Source organism: Morone saxatilis, unplaced genomic scaffold, assembly GCF_004916995.1.
Source record: "Morone saxatilis isolate NCDOM2014 unplaced genomic scaffold, NCSU_SB_2.0 Contig2, whole genome shotgun sequence".
In the NCBI taxonomy this organism is placed as follows: Eukaryota; Metazoa; Chordata; class Actinopteri; family Moronidae; genus Morone; species Morone saxatilis.
In genome coordinates this window covers 22,144,597-22,161,894 of record NW_023339762.1, presented here as the reverse complement: position 1 = coordinate 22,161,894, position 17,298 = coordinate 22,144,597, and the positions used below count along the sequence as shown (strand labels likewise).

The following is a 17,298-nucleotide window of genomic DNA, read 5'->3' as shown; positions in this document are numbered from 1 at the left end:
TTTGCACGTTTCAACTGTTGGCCAGATTCCTCGAAGTAAGAACGTTTAAACTTGGTTTAAAAGCTGGCTTCGTAGTCTTTTCATTACAACTGGGAGAAGTCATTTTTGAAGGCTTGTTTTGGTTTAGGACCACAAAACAAATACCATTCAATTTTCAAGAGCATTTTTTCATGCGCCTTTGAAAAAAACTTCTGTTGCCCCACAAGCTTTTTTCTTTTTTTCATTGCCCACTAAAAGGTTTTGCGCATGTGGTTTTATCTTTGTTTTTTACAACACTGGTCTCCCCCTTTTCTGAAAGCGTCATTGCGTCAATTAACACTTTAAAAGCTTTGGGACCCCCAACAACAAAGGGGTGTTTGCCAGGTTTTTTTTCCAGGAACCGCACCATCAAACCCACCGCAAGGACAACAAAGAAAACTAGAAAGAATTTGTGTTTCGTATATTGCTGATAGGGTTTTCTTCCAAAAAACAAATGGGGTGGGGTTAAGTTATTGGTCCACTTTAAGAGAGGGCTAATCTTGATTAGGAGTATTTTTTTTACCTTATTTTCTCCTCTTTTTGTTCCACAATTTTAAGTTTTGCATTATTTTCTTAGCCAAATTTAAAACTTTTAGATTTTCCTTTTTTGGAATTGGAAGGCCAAAAATTTTCAACTTTTTTGGGAGTGGTATTAAGAAGCTTGCCCCAAATCATTTTTAAAAATTATCATTATTTTTCAATGCTTTTTATTTTTCTATTTATTTTTTACTTAAAACATAATTAAAATGGCTTGGGCTCTTTATAAACAAAATGGAACAAAAAAAAATGTTTTTTAAAAAAAAATCTTGTTTTTTATTAAAAAATTTTCCCTTTACACAAGCCTTGCCTTGTAAATGGAAATGGTACATGAAAACCTAAATTTTGTAGTTTTACTAATTTTTTTCACTTTAAAGACCAAAGAAAAAAAGCAGAAAATTTTCCCTCGTAGAAATGTTTGGCTAATTTAAATAAAAACAATAAAAAAATCACTTAATTTCAAGTGTTTTTTTTTGAATTCTGAAAGTGTTTTTAACCTTCCCATGGTTTTCCTGTTCACTGCCCAATTTATTTCGAAAAACAACTTCTTCCCCTTTTTTAAAATCCCATTTCTGAAACATTTTAATTTTCATGGATGCTATGTGTTTTTTACTTAAGCAATATTTATTTCTTGAGGGCAGCTGGATATAAATTAATAAATGTGTACATCAACAAAATAGGTTAGTAGGGGGTGGACCAAGCAGGGGGTGTGGTAATACAGGTGGAATGGGGGGGGGGACAACAAAAACATGAATGCTCCTGTTACAGTGATCATGTAAATTTGGAAAAAAATTTCAATCTCTGGTTTTGGCCTGTGGAGGCAGAAGCCCCATCGAATACTGTAACAACATAACCCAATATAAAGGCCCTTCTGGTGCCCTTTAATCAATACTCTGGCGTGGGCTGGCGGCAAATTTGCCGGGGGCGCTCAGTATAACAAAACTGGGACTAACCCCCGGGACTCTTTCCACAACAATAATTTACGAAATGAATACTGATTGCAAAAAGGACATTTACCGATTATGGCCTAACAATAGGCATATAAATCAAACAACGGTGCGGGATTACTTCGGTTTTTTTCCGTATTGTATCCAATAAAATGAGACACAAGGGAAAAATAGATGAGACATTTTGTGGCCTGTTTGATTAGCGGTTTGGGTGCGCACTATAATAAACCGACCTTAGGGAAATTAGATATAAGAATTAGCACACAATTGGCGGCAGCGGGGCATTGCCTTTTTTTTGCAAACGTTACATAATTAAGCATCCAAGTCATGTTATTATAAGACAAAAAAATAGTTGGGGAGTGGTGAGAGGAGGGGGGGGGGGGACCTGCCTCTGTGTTTGTTTATGGGGCGTGGATATGTTGCCGCATTTCGCGAAAAAAATGAACCACTCCATTGACGTCAGGTGATGATCTATAAAGGCGCAGCCAGCGCGCAAATTAAAACCGAAAACACAGACCGAAAACACAGAAGGAGAGAAGAGAGAGGAGGGAAGGAGGAAGGAAGGAGGAAAAAAAAACATTTTTTTTAACTACCTTTAAAATTTGGGGTCGGGACGGGGTGGAATTGAACAGATGCTTTCAAACAGGGTAAAAGGAATCGATCACTTCAGTTGGACGTGGGTTTAAATTCCCATTATGAAGACGGGCGCTCACATAAAAAGGGGGCGTGGGTTGTGGGTTGTGTGGTGTGGTGGTGGAAAGAGAAACAGAGCCAGGTGGTGAGAGGGGGAGTGGCTGGACAGAGTTCGGCCCGCAAGCGCAGCAGAGAGAGAGGGCGAGGCAGTAGGCGGAGGCAGCCGCTGCTAACGCGTATAGGGCTGTGGTAGGGGTAGCAACGCACTTGGAACACAAAGTAACTTCGGGTTTATTTTATTTTTTTTTGGCGCTACTAATCGGATACAAACACACTCACCTCGGGCTCCCGCGTTTTATTCAGCTAGGCCTCCATGTGTGAAGGGGCAGCGCGGCCGTAGTCTTCTGGCAGCTGGCCGGTTTTTTACCTGTGTGCTGTGGAGGGAGGGGGGTTGGAGGAGGAGGAGGAGGGGAGGGGACGTACAGCTGACAAGAGGGTGACAGCGCAGGGAACAAACGAAGACATTTTTGAAAGGGAGAGGTTGACACTATTAAACCGCTCCTTTTCAGGCCGGGTGGGAATTGGATACTGTCGGGTCCGGCTCGGGTGTGTGTTGATGTGTTGTGTATGTGGTTGTGTGTTAGGATCGACGGAAAAGGGGTAGTAAGAGAGAGAGAGAGGGGAGGGGGGGGGTGGTTAGTTAGAGAAGGTGCACTTTAGCACTTTCTTGAACTAAAGCGATGAGGTCATGGTTCAGGAGGGAGGGTGCAAAAAAATATGAGGTTGACGTCACTTTCAGCCAATCAGCGCAGGCGGCTCAAGGGATAGGTGACGTCAGTGCTTGATCCGCGGATTAAAGGGACAGTCCGTTTTTTTGTTTTTTTGTTTTTTTGTTTTAAAGGAGACGCGCTCATGAAGCGTGCCATAGCAATTAACCCACGGTACATTTAGTAGTAATACATCACAGTGATTGTTGAAGTTTTTTTAATGAGTGATTAAGTCATAAGGGTTTACGCATAATTTTAATGCAGCTGTCTCACCCGTCTGTGGGCCAGTATTGACTGAAAACTGCAAACTCTGCATCTCTTTGGTGGCTTATGTTAATTTCATAATGATCCCTGCTCCCTGAAGTCCAGCAGCAGAGGTCAAGTGACACTGTGCGAATACTACTGGCCCATGTTTGGGTGAGCGGAAATATGCAAGAGAGAAAAAAACCCTGACATTAACAAAAAATAAATTTAAAAAATCAATGTTATATTGGGCTAATGATTGCATTCTTTCATAATCTAGACTGTTGCTTTGGGTTATTTATTCATTTCCATGTACAGATGATTGACAATTTAAAGGAACCCCCAAAACAAACCTCCAAGTCTCGCCATAGGTGTTCAATTGATTCACATTATTTTCATCAAACATTTCAGTGACTCTTCTTTTCCTCTATGAAAGCATCTGCATTTGTCATCTTTCTCCAGTCATTCACTCAGATTTTCCCTTTAATTTGTCACCCGTCTGTATATAGATTGTCATAAAAAACATTATACAATGACTGAATTGTGCTTCTATGTGTTAAACCTAAATCTCTCACAGATATTGTAACAAAATCCTTGCAGAGCAGTCACTTAGTGATTAAATTAGATTAAAAAAAACCATTAAGATTCTTTTTTTTATTGTAAATTCACAACATTCTGGTCTTTTTCTAAAAATGAAGTGTAGAGTAAAACCTTTTCTGACCCAGAACAAGGCACAATGCTGCTTCCATACCTGTAGGAAAAGAAAGTAGCATACAGTAAAGAAACATTTTGTATTATATATACTCACATATATACTGTACATGGTGTTTGTGTAACAAAACATTTGTAGAATTATTATTTAACCTGTTAGGTGCAGGGACTAATTTTGATTTTATTTACACCATGTGGTCTTCATCAAATGCACGGGACATTTTTGATTGAATTGCGCCTATAAGAGTTGTCCTGATGTTAGCCCAGGTCTGTATGCAGAGATGTACAGTATTTTACAATTCTCTTTAGATACCATTCATTTAATTGTGAATATGTTCTTGAAGACGATGTTTTAATCACATACTCTACCACCAACCACAATTCAGCTGAAACCAACTAAGCTACAAAAGATCATGGAAATCACATTAATACAAACTTTCCAAATTGTACATTAACTGCAAAATATTTGCACCACAGTGTTCAGAGTTTTTTGGCATATAGCAAAAAAGCTAAATAATGAATAAGCACAATAATACCAATATTCTGATTAAGTAGCTATTCAAGAATCATTGTTGTCTCATCCCACAAATGCTGACACTGATAAACATTTCTGATAAGGCTTTAAAGGCCCTTCACACCCATACAGGTGTTTTCAATTAGCCAGGCTGATTAGACCTGTAATCAGGTTGAAGCTATGCTGGGAAATACATGATGTCACCAAAGCTCTGCTGTAAAGGGGCTTTACAATCATATTTTGATCTTATATACTGTTTACAGAAATGTATTTATCCACAGTATCACATCCCTTCTAACCACTGAATAAAACAGTTATAATAAGTGGTTGTTGGGTGTTTGAATCCACTATCATGAATTCTCTTTGTTTGTTTGAAAGCCTTTGTTCTGTTGCTCTGCAATCTAAATGTGCTGGTGAGTAAGCAGATGGATGCAGGGTGATGGAGCTACTGGCAGCAATTACATTGTAAATACTGACACCTAGTGGTACAAATCTCTAACTGCACTGTCACAACATTAAGCCAATGCAGCTCTGATATAACTGGAGCTTTAAATCTTAATCTACAGTTTTCATTACAATATTTACATTTTACATTTAGATCACACTTTACACAGTGATAGCTTTACTGATGCTCTGGTTTAAAGGGAGGCTTGTGTGTGATTAAGAGATATAGAGAGAGTCAGAGAGACAGCAAGACAGATTCATGAAAATCTACCTTTATTTGGATGCAAAAACTCACAACTTAAAGCAATACTGTAGGAGAGGAGAGGAATACTGATTGCTGGTTGGTTGTATGTCTGACTGACTATTTCGTTATCCCCGTTTTGATCTTCAGAAGAGGACCAGGTATATAAGCATTGAAAACAAGCACTTAAAATAAAAGCTTTTCAGTCAAGGACATTATCAGAGGATTATGTCAAAAGTCTGACAATAGATTGTTGCTTTTCTTATCAATCCCAGTCCTATTTTCCTATAAAAGGTCATTTTGGCAGTTTAATTTGCTTGATTTGATGTTTATAAATTGGTCCGAACCCACGCAGGTAATTCCATCCTCTGATAATGTTCATGACTGTTAATCTGATGCATTAAGTCAAGATAGAAGTTGTTTGAGTGTGACTTTTGTTACATAGAAAACTGTCTTCACTGTTTTAGCTGCCTTACACATAGCAATTATTTCTCGTGTTGTCAACTGAGAGTGGCCTAGAGTCACAGATGGAATCGAGTGGGGACTGTGTAGAAACTCAGTCTGAGGTAAAATTCTCCAAGAAAACGATGAAAAACATACACACAAAGCAAAGCATATTAAAGCAAAGCCTAAAGGCATAAAGTAATAATACTGAAGACTGAACATAATCTATTTATTTTCTGTACTGTAAGGTAACTTAGGTAGTTGTCACATTTTGTTCTGTCAAATCTTGCAATATAAACCGATGGTTTGATCCACAGTATGAGCTACATTCCATCATGGTGTAAACGGAAATATACACAAGGCATCTACTCGAAAGGATTGTATCAAAATGTTCTAAAAATATCTCTGGTTGGTTTCACAAAAGCAAACTGTATCAAAAGCATTGGCCGAGAGCAAGCAATATAATAGGCTTAAACCCTTTTACACAACAAAAAGCAGGACAACCAATCACATCGCTTTGATTGTGGACCTATGGAGTCCCATACAGCACATGCAATCCATTAAACTCAACACAATCAAAACACAATACGGAGAAAAAAAAGAACTTTTACAGCTCAACATCAGAGACAACCTTAGTTGGTCTATTGTGCTTCATACAGATTAGGCCTGGCCTGTCTATACAACAATCATGGGCTTCTTACTTCACGGATGTGTTCAAGCTACTGTTGAAAGCAGAGGCATCACAGAGAATGTAACTCTGAGGGCAACAAGCGTCATGATAGTAATGGGACATTTACAAGTAGCTGTATGTGACCGTAATGTTTTGCTTTCCTCTGCATTACGTATCCCTGTATGTATATATGTCAGATTTCTCCAGAGCTTTGATTGGGCTTTGCAGGGATTTTTCTTATTTCTGGCCCCCTCAGTGTCACCAGCTCTGTGACACCTCTGAGTGTACATCTATGTGGCCTTAATGCAGGAGTTGTTTACTGTAAACATCATGGACCATGAGGACTGCACAGGCAGCATGGTAAAACTGTAATACTGTAGATTGCACAGAAATCCTAATTAGTTAATTAATAACCTAATTGATATACATTCCTATGTTCCATAACATTGCACATGCCTTTAATGAACACTTAGCACCATGCAACCTGAAGATGAGGCGGCTCCTGAATGCATCAAAAGTTGAAACAGGCCTTCTGTAATGATTTTTTACATTAAAAGTGAGAGTCAATGAGAGTCAATGAAAAATAAAGGTTAGTTAACTTATATTTTATGTGAACCTTTACATCTATATAGTATATCATATTAGGCTGGCATGTGATAAGTTCTGTAGATTTAAATTATGCTGGCATTTATACTGTAAAGGCTCCTTATTATTGACACTAACTTTGGGACATTGAACTTGAATTTCCTCTTTACAGCAAACTGACACTGCTGCAGGTGATCTGATTATAGTGTGTGTGTGGGGGGGAATTTCAGACCAAGTACTAAATGAGGCTTTGATGACTGAGACTCATGTACAGTAACGTGATAAAAAACCCCAGCAGTGCAAATGAAGCGATGTCGGGAGTGCGGGGTTGGATTATTTCGGGCCTGACTGTTACGACTCTCCAGGACTGTGTGGATCGATGACACTTTAGTGCCTGATCTGGATTTTTGAGGGGGCTATTTCAAATCCCATCTCCCTATGTTGTTCCGCTCAAAGACATACAGTAAGCACAGATTTCATGTCAACTGTTCAGTCCTGTCTGAATGAGCCTATCTTGGGTGAAGAAAAGAGAGCATGGTTTGAACTTGTTAAAGGGTGAGATTGAGATGATGCTAGGTACAGTGGTGCATACCACCAGAGGCGGTACAGTGTACAGTGGTGTGTCTCGGTCGGTCTGGGTGTGGCTGTAGTGCTCACTCTACTCCTCAGCTGTGTGAGACAGCTGCTTCTCATACAGGCTGAGGACGTGATGCACAAACTGGTACTGCTCGCACGTCTGGATCATCCCACCCCTGAGAAACAAATACAAGAAGCACAATTATACAGATTGGAAAAGAATTGTTAGCCATTTTTTTTAGCCATGCTAGCAGTGTGGCTCTATTGTTGGTTGGCGGGTCGTCCAGTCCATCACTTATAACTACCGAATGGATTGCCATGAGACCTTGTACAGATATTTGGTCCAATCATGGTCAAAGCTTTCACTTATCCAGTGAAATATTCAGGTATATCCAGGTTAGTGCAACCATGGTTCCCAGACAATGTATCCTAATGACTTTGGTGACTCTTCCTCTAGTGCCACCATGAAGTTAATGTGTGGTTTTGGGTAAAATGTCTGTTGGATGTAATACCTAGAAACCATCATCAGGACAAAATTTTAACCCCTCCAAAATTTTGGTTTGTAAAATGAATGACATTCTCATCAGGCTCAGCTAATATGGTGAACACGGTAAACATTATGCCTGCTTAACCTGAGCATGTTTGCATTTTTATTGTGAGCATGTTAGCAAGCTGATATTAGCATTTAGTCCAAAATGTCTTTATTCAAAACAGAGAATCAAATAATATAGGCAATTTCTATTTTTGTAACATGAAACTGAGTACATTGGCTACTTTTGATTTGGTACAGCAAGTTCTGCATTATTATATTACAGCAGCTAATTTCTTCTTCCTATAAAGATGCAGTTGTTACTGTAGCTGCTTTTTTACTTCTACTTAGTTATACCTAGTTCAGGGCAAAGTAATTGTTCATCTTATATACATATGTACTTTTTCTGCTAGTAAAATATTAAAGGACCAGTGTTTAGGACATCTAATAGTGAAATTGCAGATGTCAGACATTTGGGTAAGAGAAACTATGGTGGGCACAAAACTTGCAAAAAACATGAAAGGCCCAATCTCGAGCCAGTGTTTAGTTTGTCCTTTCTGGGCTACTGTNNGGCTGAGTGGACTGGTTACAGTGGGACACAGGGGCTGAGTGGACTGGTTACAGTGGGACAGAGGGGCTGAGTGGACTGGTTACAGTCTGGTTACAGTCACCTGTCAATGTTCAGACAGGTGAGTACAAATAACCACTGCATTGCCTAGCAACATATTGTTGTGTGTGCGTGCAACACAGAGTGTAAAAACTGAGGCGCTCTCTTCACTTTAGCATGTGTGTTTGTGGCTGCAGCAACTGTAGAGTTTATTTATACATCTGTGTTGTCTGCTTTGGTGATAATTTATTCAGCTGACAGTTATTTCATCATGGCCTAACATTGCAACAGCCAGCGCAGAGCAAATCAAAGTAAACCACACAACCAAAATATATACAGGCATACACCAGGATACTAGTATATTTTTGGTTGGGGGCTTATTGCCTTTATTTGACAGGACAGGTTGAGATAGATAGAGAGGGCGGAGAGAGAGAGAGGGGATGACACACAGCAGAGGGCCACAGAGTCAAACTCATAGCTGCTGCAGCAAGGACTCACTTTGTACATGTGCTCTACCAGGTGAGCCACCAGGCACCCCAAAATTCTGTAGTATTTTGATAGTAGTATATGTTTTGAAATTCATTTATTTATTTTTTTATATATATATTTCAGAGATTCTATAAATGGTAAATGTCTAATAGTTTGAGAACCAGTGGGTCACATGTTACAAATTTACAACAGTTTAAACGTTTCTCTGCTTATCTTCTTTTGAAAAAGATGATTTTGGACAATGTACTTTCTCTTAGAACAAAGAGTGAATTGAAAGAACTAGAGTGTAATATTTAGTGGCATATGGGTGAAGTTGCAGATTGAAACCAACTGAATACAGCTCAACAACGGCCCTGTCTACAGCCAGTGTTTGGTTTGTCCCTTCTAGGCTACTGTAGTAACATGGTGGTTCAACATGACGGATTCCGTAGAAAAGAAAAAGATAAAAACGGCTCATTGTTAGGTGATGAAAGTTGTTAGGATGAATATAACTTTCAGGTGATCATACACTGATGAAAACATACCTATGGATAATATATTCAATTTCTGAAAATAGATCCTCCTAAATGTTACACACTGGACATTTAAGTTAAAATATCTATTGTGAAAGAGAGATCTATTAAAGTTTTAGTATTAGTATTGGAGTTAAAAACATTTTGTGGCCATGTTTGTCTTATTAGTCCTCTAATTAATTAATTTCCTTCTAGGCGACCTCATGACACCTTTACTTGGCTAGAAAAACCTTTAAATTGGCCATTTTATGGTTTGTGGAAGTGTGGAAAATACCATAGTTTCATTCTATAAAAAGTAAGTTGTGATTGACTGAAGTGGCGTAACACACTGTTTGGAAGTCTTACAAACTTCAAATTAAGCCCACAGTGAATTACTGTAGCTCACGATTTGGAACCACATCAACTGAAACTTGGTCAACTAACAAAACAAATATTTGATGCCAAGAACTAAAGTTAGACATGGATAAGGGCTAAGAATAGTTCACCTGTCCAGACGGAGCTGGCAGGTGGTTCTCAGGATGTCAACCACACCCTCAGTCCTCAGCTGCTTGCACAGGATGGAGGTGGCGATGAAGCAGCCGGTTCGACCAATTCCAGCACTGCGGACGAAAAGTTGGAGGGGTAAGGGGACGGAGGAGAGTGGAGAAAGAGAAAAGGGATGCATCAGTGTATTGATTTGCACTAATCCCGCTAATTTGATTAATGCCAAATCCTCCCTGGGGAAATCAGATAGTGGAGAATTGGAAGAAGACACATGCTCTGCTCTGCCAAGAGTTTTTTATAGTACAAAACAGAAGGAAAAGGGTTCCTCTGATATGAAAGTGGGCAATTTCCCCTCTGGGTGTATATTATCAACATAAGGAGTTCACGTTCATCCCTATATCACAAATAAGCTTCTTTTGTACCTGCAGTGGACAATTATAGGGCCACTGGAGGGCGGGGCATCCTCTCGGGCCCTTTCCACTTCCTGCACCAGTTCCAGAAGAGGTGGAGCCTTATCTGGAGTCTTCTGATCAGGCCACGAGGTGTACCAGTACTGCCGCAGACTACGTTCCTCTCCCCCACACTGGTACACAAACGCACAGACGCATAGATTCTGGCATAAATTACGGGTGTGATTATGTGTGTGCATACATGTACATGAGACAGACACACAGAGAATAATTTCTGATCAGCCTGTTGCTCTGCATGTATGTCCAAATTGTTACCTTGGTGTTAGTTGCTACGACAACAATGAATGCAGTACGCAGAGCAAGACAAAAAAAGAGTGAGGGTTATAAAAAAATAGAGCTTACATAGTCTTTTCCTCCCTTGCCTATGCTGTAACATAATCAAATCAATCAGCTGCATCTATTCCCAGAGTATCAGTCTGACAATCAATCCAACAGATAGACAACATAAACCAGAGGAGTAGGAGAATAAACAGCAAGCTTTTAACTCGGTTATATAATGATCCCCTGGTGCTTAGTAATCAGGCTGCATTTACTGAATTATCATGTTTGGCTTGCTAAGTACCAATGCCACTGTGACCCTAAATTAAATATAAGGCACCCATCATGAACACATGAATGGAACTGAAAAGCTACATCAGTAATGTTGAGAGTAAACCACTGCTGAACACACACATCTGTGGGTGTTTTGGCATTGTAATGTCCGCCTTTTGGTCCACAGCTTTGGTCCAGACTGATATACAGTATCTAATCAACTATCAGATGGATTGCCGTTCAGCTTTGTGCAGATATTGATGGTCACCAGTGGGTGAATCCTGCTGACTTTTCCTCTAGAGTAGGACGGCATAATTGCCCGATTCCCCCTTTGACACTGACTCTTATACCTACTGACTCTTATGTAAATGTAAATACAGTATGCATTACATTAATGCACTCCCGTCTTTCTGCACAGTTTTCTTATCTTTCTTGTCTTTATTTATTTATATTTTGAAAGTACTTTATTTTTCGGTGCGATTTTTGCATGATTTGTATATTTGTATATTTTATGCACAAATGCACCAGGACACATTCCTCGTAGGTGTAAAAACCTACTTGGCAATAAACACGATTCTGATTCAGATTCTAATTCTGATTCTGATTAATCAAAATATTATCAAAATCACAATATGGCAACAAGTGTAAAATCCAAATCGTAGAAGCATGAAAATGTGTAACAAAACAGCATTATAATGAAATACTAAGAGATGTTCTGGCCTACAAATCTTGTTCTCCAGATTTAAGATGACATGTTTGTTTGGTACGGACTCCCAAGAATTTTACATCATCATGATTTGAAAAGTTTTTTCAGTGAAAATAAAATTGCAATGCAAAAATGATCATTCCCACATTAATTAAAAATTATATCACAATCGAAATATCTGTAAACATAATTGCAATATGATGTTTTTATCGTGAATCCCTACTTCTGAGTGAAATGTCAACATATAGTGTTGTAAACACATTCATGTCCATCTAATGATGAATTGTAATAACTTTTTATTAGCACCATCATCAGGTCAAAATTATAATATGTCCAGTACTTTAATTTGTGACCAAATACCTGCAAAAGTCTAAGTCTTAGCTGTACTTTGTGTTTAGTGCTAATGAGCAAATGTTAGCTTACCCGCTAGACTAATGGTTATAGTAATCATTATGTCTGCTAAACATCTGCATATTAGCATTGTTACTGTAAGTATGCTGATGTGTGTACCTCACAGAGCCAGTAGTGTGGCTCTAGACTCTTAGTTTTGTACTGTATTCACTCTTCTTGTGTGACATATTAACAGTATTTCTGTGTCTTACCTTCAAAGTAAAGACCCTCAGACTGTAGTCATCCTCCTGGGTTACAGAGACAACGGTGATCTCGATGCCCTCATGGGTCACAGTGTCCTCAGGCCAGTACTCTGCACATTTCTGCAAGACACAATGAACACAAAGTTGGTATATTTTGACCCATCATCATTATCATCATCACCATCTTGCGTCTCGCCACGCTGACCTCGTTTTTCTCCTCCAGGTTGGTGATCATCACTATGATTGGGCTTCTCTCCTGCCACACCATCCTCCAAAAGTCTCCCACTGTGTTCACGGTGGGACCCTGGGTGGCAATGTACGCATGCTCCTCATCGCCATAACCCTGCACACACACACACACAGTGGGATCTATCTGTTTCTACTGACTGTGAGCAGGAGACACTGGAAATCACATCGATGGAGAATTAACAAAGTTACAGTGGCTACCTCACAGAGCCGTGCTAGGGCAGCATTTTGTTTAAATGCACATATTTTCACTTACTTTGAGATAATTAGCATTGATGTAGGTTGTGAGGAAATCATCTTCATCCTGTGAATTCAAGATCACTCTGCTGTGTGTGTCTGGAGGTGGACAGTTTGAGATTATCATGAGAAAGAGAGACAGATGGGTTGTAAATCAAAGAAATAGCAGCAGAAGAATATGGGAGGTAATATTTATGCATACATACTATATTACATCTTACAGCTCAGTTTTATTACAAGTTTGGTTTGTGTCTTTTTGTGTGCTGTGTCTCCGTATGAGTATCAATATTCTGGTGCACAGACACAGACCTTTTACAAACACATCTGAGCTAAATAGTTGATGAGTATCTGGAATTATTAAGGATTATTACAAAATCTACAGCTACATTATCACTCTTTTAGTGACTGTTCCAACCTGTGTGTTGCAGCTGTACTCACTGGGTAAGATGGTCTTGTAGCGGTTCTTTCTCACCAGCCCTGGGTAGTTGTACTCCTTAGGGTCCACAAAGTTCATGGGAGTTTCCTGGCGATGGACACAGAACAATGGGTGCAATAACAATCAGTCCTTGCAGAAATAAAGGGGAAGTCCTAGCCTTACTTTCTACAGGGCAACAAAACAGTAAGAAAATAATATCCAACATTAAGTCTGCCCTTTAATCTAAACTGTTGCAGTCTAATTGTACGTGATTGAAATTCTACTTGTGTATGATCTGGAACGTACATCTTTCTGCCTAGCAGACACTGGAATCCTCTGTGGGTTTTCATATGCAAATATGCCTCTATCTATCCTTCCTTCGCCCACTAACAGACAGTGGAAAAGCTTACGGGTGTGTGCAGAGCTCCACTGGGTGTGTGTGTGTGGGTGTGTGCGTCTTTTCCGGTGAGTATCTGTTCATTCCTGTTAATCTAAAGCGTGTAGGTGGGTGAGTTGCTGTTGCTGTGCTCACATAAAACTCAGCCTGCAGGCTCTGGTCATCCATGGCCCGTGTGTGTAGCATGGCAGGGGTCAGGATGTGTGTTCCCTGTCGGAGGTACTCCTGGGCGGACTGGTCTCTAGGGGAGAGCTGGGCTCCGTAGCCGTAGGGCTCAGTGCAGCCTGGTGTACACATGTCCAAGGTCAGGGAAACATTGGAGCCCCTCCTGTGTGATACATATTGAATCATATAGACGTATATACATACTAAGCATCTACTACAGTATCTGCAAACTTGGATTTGACATGCATTAATACAGTAAATGCCTTCTTGGGATCGGGGTATAACTGAAAACAAACTTCCCACCCTGCAGCCCTCTGCAGCCCACTCTAACCTCTCCTGAAGCCCCACAGATGTGACAGTGAGGGTGGCGGCGTCTCCCTCCGTCCTGGTGTCAGTGCCCATTTCAAAGACTGGCGTCTGGGGCACGGGGTCCATGTCCAGCAGATCCTCCTGAGCGTCCGTCCACTCTGACAAGGTGAAGGAGGGCTGACGGCTCACGGACTGACGCCGATCACCAATGTCTCGCGACACTGTTCCTGACGACCACAAGCCAGTGCCATAACGCCACTTACACACCATGTGGACGACCTGTTAATCATGAATAGACATATCGATCAAGAGCCAATAATATAAAAAAAACAAAAGTTTTAAGTAGGAATTGAATGGTCCATCCAGTGTCTTACCATGATAACACAGATGGCCACACCGATCCCTGCAGTTCCATGGACAATCCAGTTGTGCTGTTTGGTGTCTACAACCTCCCTCATCAACACCATGGACTGGCCAGTGCAGAGAGAGAGAAAAGAGAAACAGACAACACTAGATTCAACACATCTGCAAGGCTTCCAAAACAAACTCTACTGTAGGTCAGATCCAGGACTGACACTTACGTCCATTCCAAAAATCGGGTAGCAGGGTAAAATAAAGCCAAGGTAGAAGTCGATGACCTGCAGGGCTTTGTAGATGGAAGAGAGCGGTCCGTTTCCTTCCACCACAAAAAACACCCAGTACCCCTGGGAGGAGAGAAGGCAGATTGTCACTGTGCACTCTCCAGTCATTCATGCACCGGTAATCAGGCAGGCTGTAGCTGCTCTCAAGTGAAAAGCAAACAGAGAAGAAGATTATGCAAACATAAAAAATATGTAAATTGACCACATGCAGTCCTGTGTCATAATCATGGCCGCATTTACAAGGGTCTTCTTCTTTTTTTACGTTGCACCTGTCCTTTTTTTCTTGAATGAATCAAACATGATGTCAACACAGACAGAGATGGGAAGAGAGAATGAATACTAAAGAGATGTCCAATTTTAGCCCCACATTTTGCCAGAATAAAGTGCACTGTTGACTATGCGCTTTAGAGAATATCACGCATGTAATGTAATGAAGCAAATAAAAAGAAAATCTTGCAGTTACACACTTTTTGACATGCTGGTCTACATTACATTCTGAGCTTAAAACCAAAGCTTGTGTAGTAAGGTCTGAACACAGTCTAATTTAAAGCAGACAAATGTAAAAAAAGGTTAAGATTTTATCCACTCCAATTTTTCTGCTTTTCAACTGACATCCACTTGCATACCGTGACTTGGGAGATGACAAACAGTGCAGCCCAGCAGTGGATCTCAATCACCAGTGCATACACCTTGTGCATAAACACTTCCTCTCCCTGTGGGTTTGAGCCCCCTGCCGGTCCGTCTTTGCATTTTGGGAGCCTGTCTTTTTTAGGGCCTCCGTCGCCTAGTTTTTCAGTCTTTGTGGGCTCATCCAGCCAGACGGGGTCTTCATCTGGCCTCAGGAAGATGGAGTCCTCGGTGTGGGAACGAGTGGAGCTCAGCCGGCGAGTCATGATCCCCCTGTTAAATTAGGCTCAATTTCTTTAAAGATATTTGACATGTCTTCCCTTTGTGATCTTTTACAGCTGGATTCTGACTTTCTGACATTTACTTTTATATTATGCGTTTGCCATGTTTGTCATCTGAAAATCTAACAAAATACTGAAAGTGTGTGATCGCAAAGAAAGTCCAAAAAACACGGTTTAGATAAAATAAATACAGTGTGTGCTTTAGCTGTTACTTTAACCCTAATAACCAATGTGGGTCATAGTTTTTTCGGGGACCTTAGATTATAAGAAACCTTGTGTGAACATTTAACATGCAGACATACATCAGACAAAATAACGTTTTTTTTATGTTCACGTGACCATTAAAATGTCTTGGTAAGTAATCACACTTCCATGTTTTTTGTCTTCTTTGCTTTACTAATAATGTGCACAGATGAAAATTGAACAAAACTACACATTGATTCCCAGTTCATTACGTGCTAGCTGTGTTTGTCTGATTGTGTGTTTTTAAATGAGCGCGTATATGACAGAAAGGGTTGCATTTATTCTGCAGACCTATTCAGATGTATAACTAAGCGGAGTGGAGTGGCTCTCATCTCCGGATCCTCTTGTCTCCCTCAGATTGAACTCTATTGTGTGAATCAGAGTGTGTGTGTGTGTGTGTGTGTGTGTGTGTGTGTGTGTGTGTGTGTTTGAGAGAGAGAGAGAAAGAGAAAGAGAGGAAGAGAGAGAGAGGAAAAGAGAGAGAGGGAAGAGAGAGAGGAGAGGGCTCTTATTGTTGGAGAATGAGTCAGGGTAGCGTGTTTACACCCTTGTCCGTCGCCTCGGCAACAGAGTGGCTCTCATCCCTCTCATCCGTCGCTGAGGCATATCATCTACTGACAACACACAAATACACGCACACAACAACACACACAACACACACACACACACACAACTTTACAACCCGACACAACACAAAAACACACCAGCCTCTCTGTGTCAGTCAGCCAGTGTTGATCAAACCTTTTATGTCCTACTTTTGTCCTTTCAACCATTAATAAATCTTTTGTACCATTTGGTTCTGATTACCCGCATTTTTTTTTCGTGGTTTGTTTGGATGTTTTTGTGAATGTTTGTTTGTGTATTGTGTAGTTTTTTTTTTTGGATTTGCGTTTGTTGTGTTTTTTTGGTTTTTTTGTATACCTGTTTAGCGCCATACACTTTTGTCTGACATCGGGTGCCAGCACTGCGGCCCATCGACATGACTGGTATGGGTAGCTGCGTTGACACTTTTATGGTGACGACTAATAAACTTCTTGTGTTCTCTTCTATGGAGTGCCAGTCCTCAGGGGTACTGGTTGAGATCCCTATGTTACTTGTCATCAATGACAACCAACCAACAATTCGCAGCGGGGAATAATGCATTTCCCAGTGGCCTTACTGGAATATCAAAAAAAAGACTATACAGCCCGTCACTTATGACTCACTAGTAATGATAGAGGCAGGGAGAACTGAGGGGAGTCAAGATCAACATGATCAAGTTAAAATCCTGTATCTGTGGCAACCAGCCGTTGTCAGCCATTGGTGAGCGGGAAGGGCGAAGAAGGTCAAAATCTCGGGAAAGGGCAGAAGAAAACAGCCAAACACCGCACTGTCTTCTATTCATTACTAACTGAAGTTCACGACCACATGCATTGCAAGATACAATCGAACTTCAGGAATAACCATGGTCATATATTATATTAAACAGCAATAGGCTACCTTGTAAA

The 17,298-nt window shown here is 40.4% G+C and overlaps 1 protein-coding gene across 1 annotated transcript in view; it reads right to left on the bottom strand.

Annotated features, from left to right (window-relative positions):
- Positions 1-5,104: 5,104 nt before the first annotated feature.
- ptpn5 (protein tyrosine phosphatase non-receptor type 5) overlaps positions 5,105-17,298 on the bottom strand; it is a 16,840-nt gene continuing 4,646 nt past the window's right edge. Inside the window, exons 3-14 of the mRNA XM_035664371.1 lie at positions 15,287-15,560; positions 14,601-14,723; positions 14,394-14,489; positions 14,042-14,298; positions 13,681-13,873; positions 13,172-13,256; positions 12,753-12,832; positions 12,456-12,593; positions 12,260-12,370; positions 10,373-10,533; positions 9,953-10,066; positions 5,105-7,506 (exon numbers count right to left, since the gene is read on the bottom strand). Coding sequence (XP_035520264.1) covers positions 7,413-7,506; positions 9,953-10,066; positions 10,373-10,533; positions 12,260-12,370; positions 12,456-12,593; positions 12,753-12,832; positions 13,172-13,256; positions 13,681-13,873; positions 14,042-14,298; positions 14,394-14,489; positions 14,601-14,723; positions 15,287-15,553 — 1,719 coding nt within the window. The 5' untranslated portion in view covers positions 15,554-15,560 and the 3' untranslated portion in view covers positions 5,105-7,412. The remainder of the gene's footprint in view (positions 7,507-9,952; positions 10,067-10,372; positions 10,534-12,259; positions 12,371-12,455; positions 12,594-12,752; positions 12,833-13,171; positions 13,257-13,680; positions 13,874-14,041; positions 14,299-14,393; positions 14,490-14,600; positions 14,724-15,286; positions 15,561-17,298) is intronic.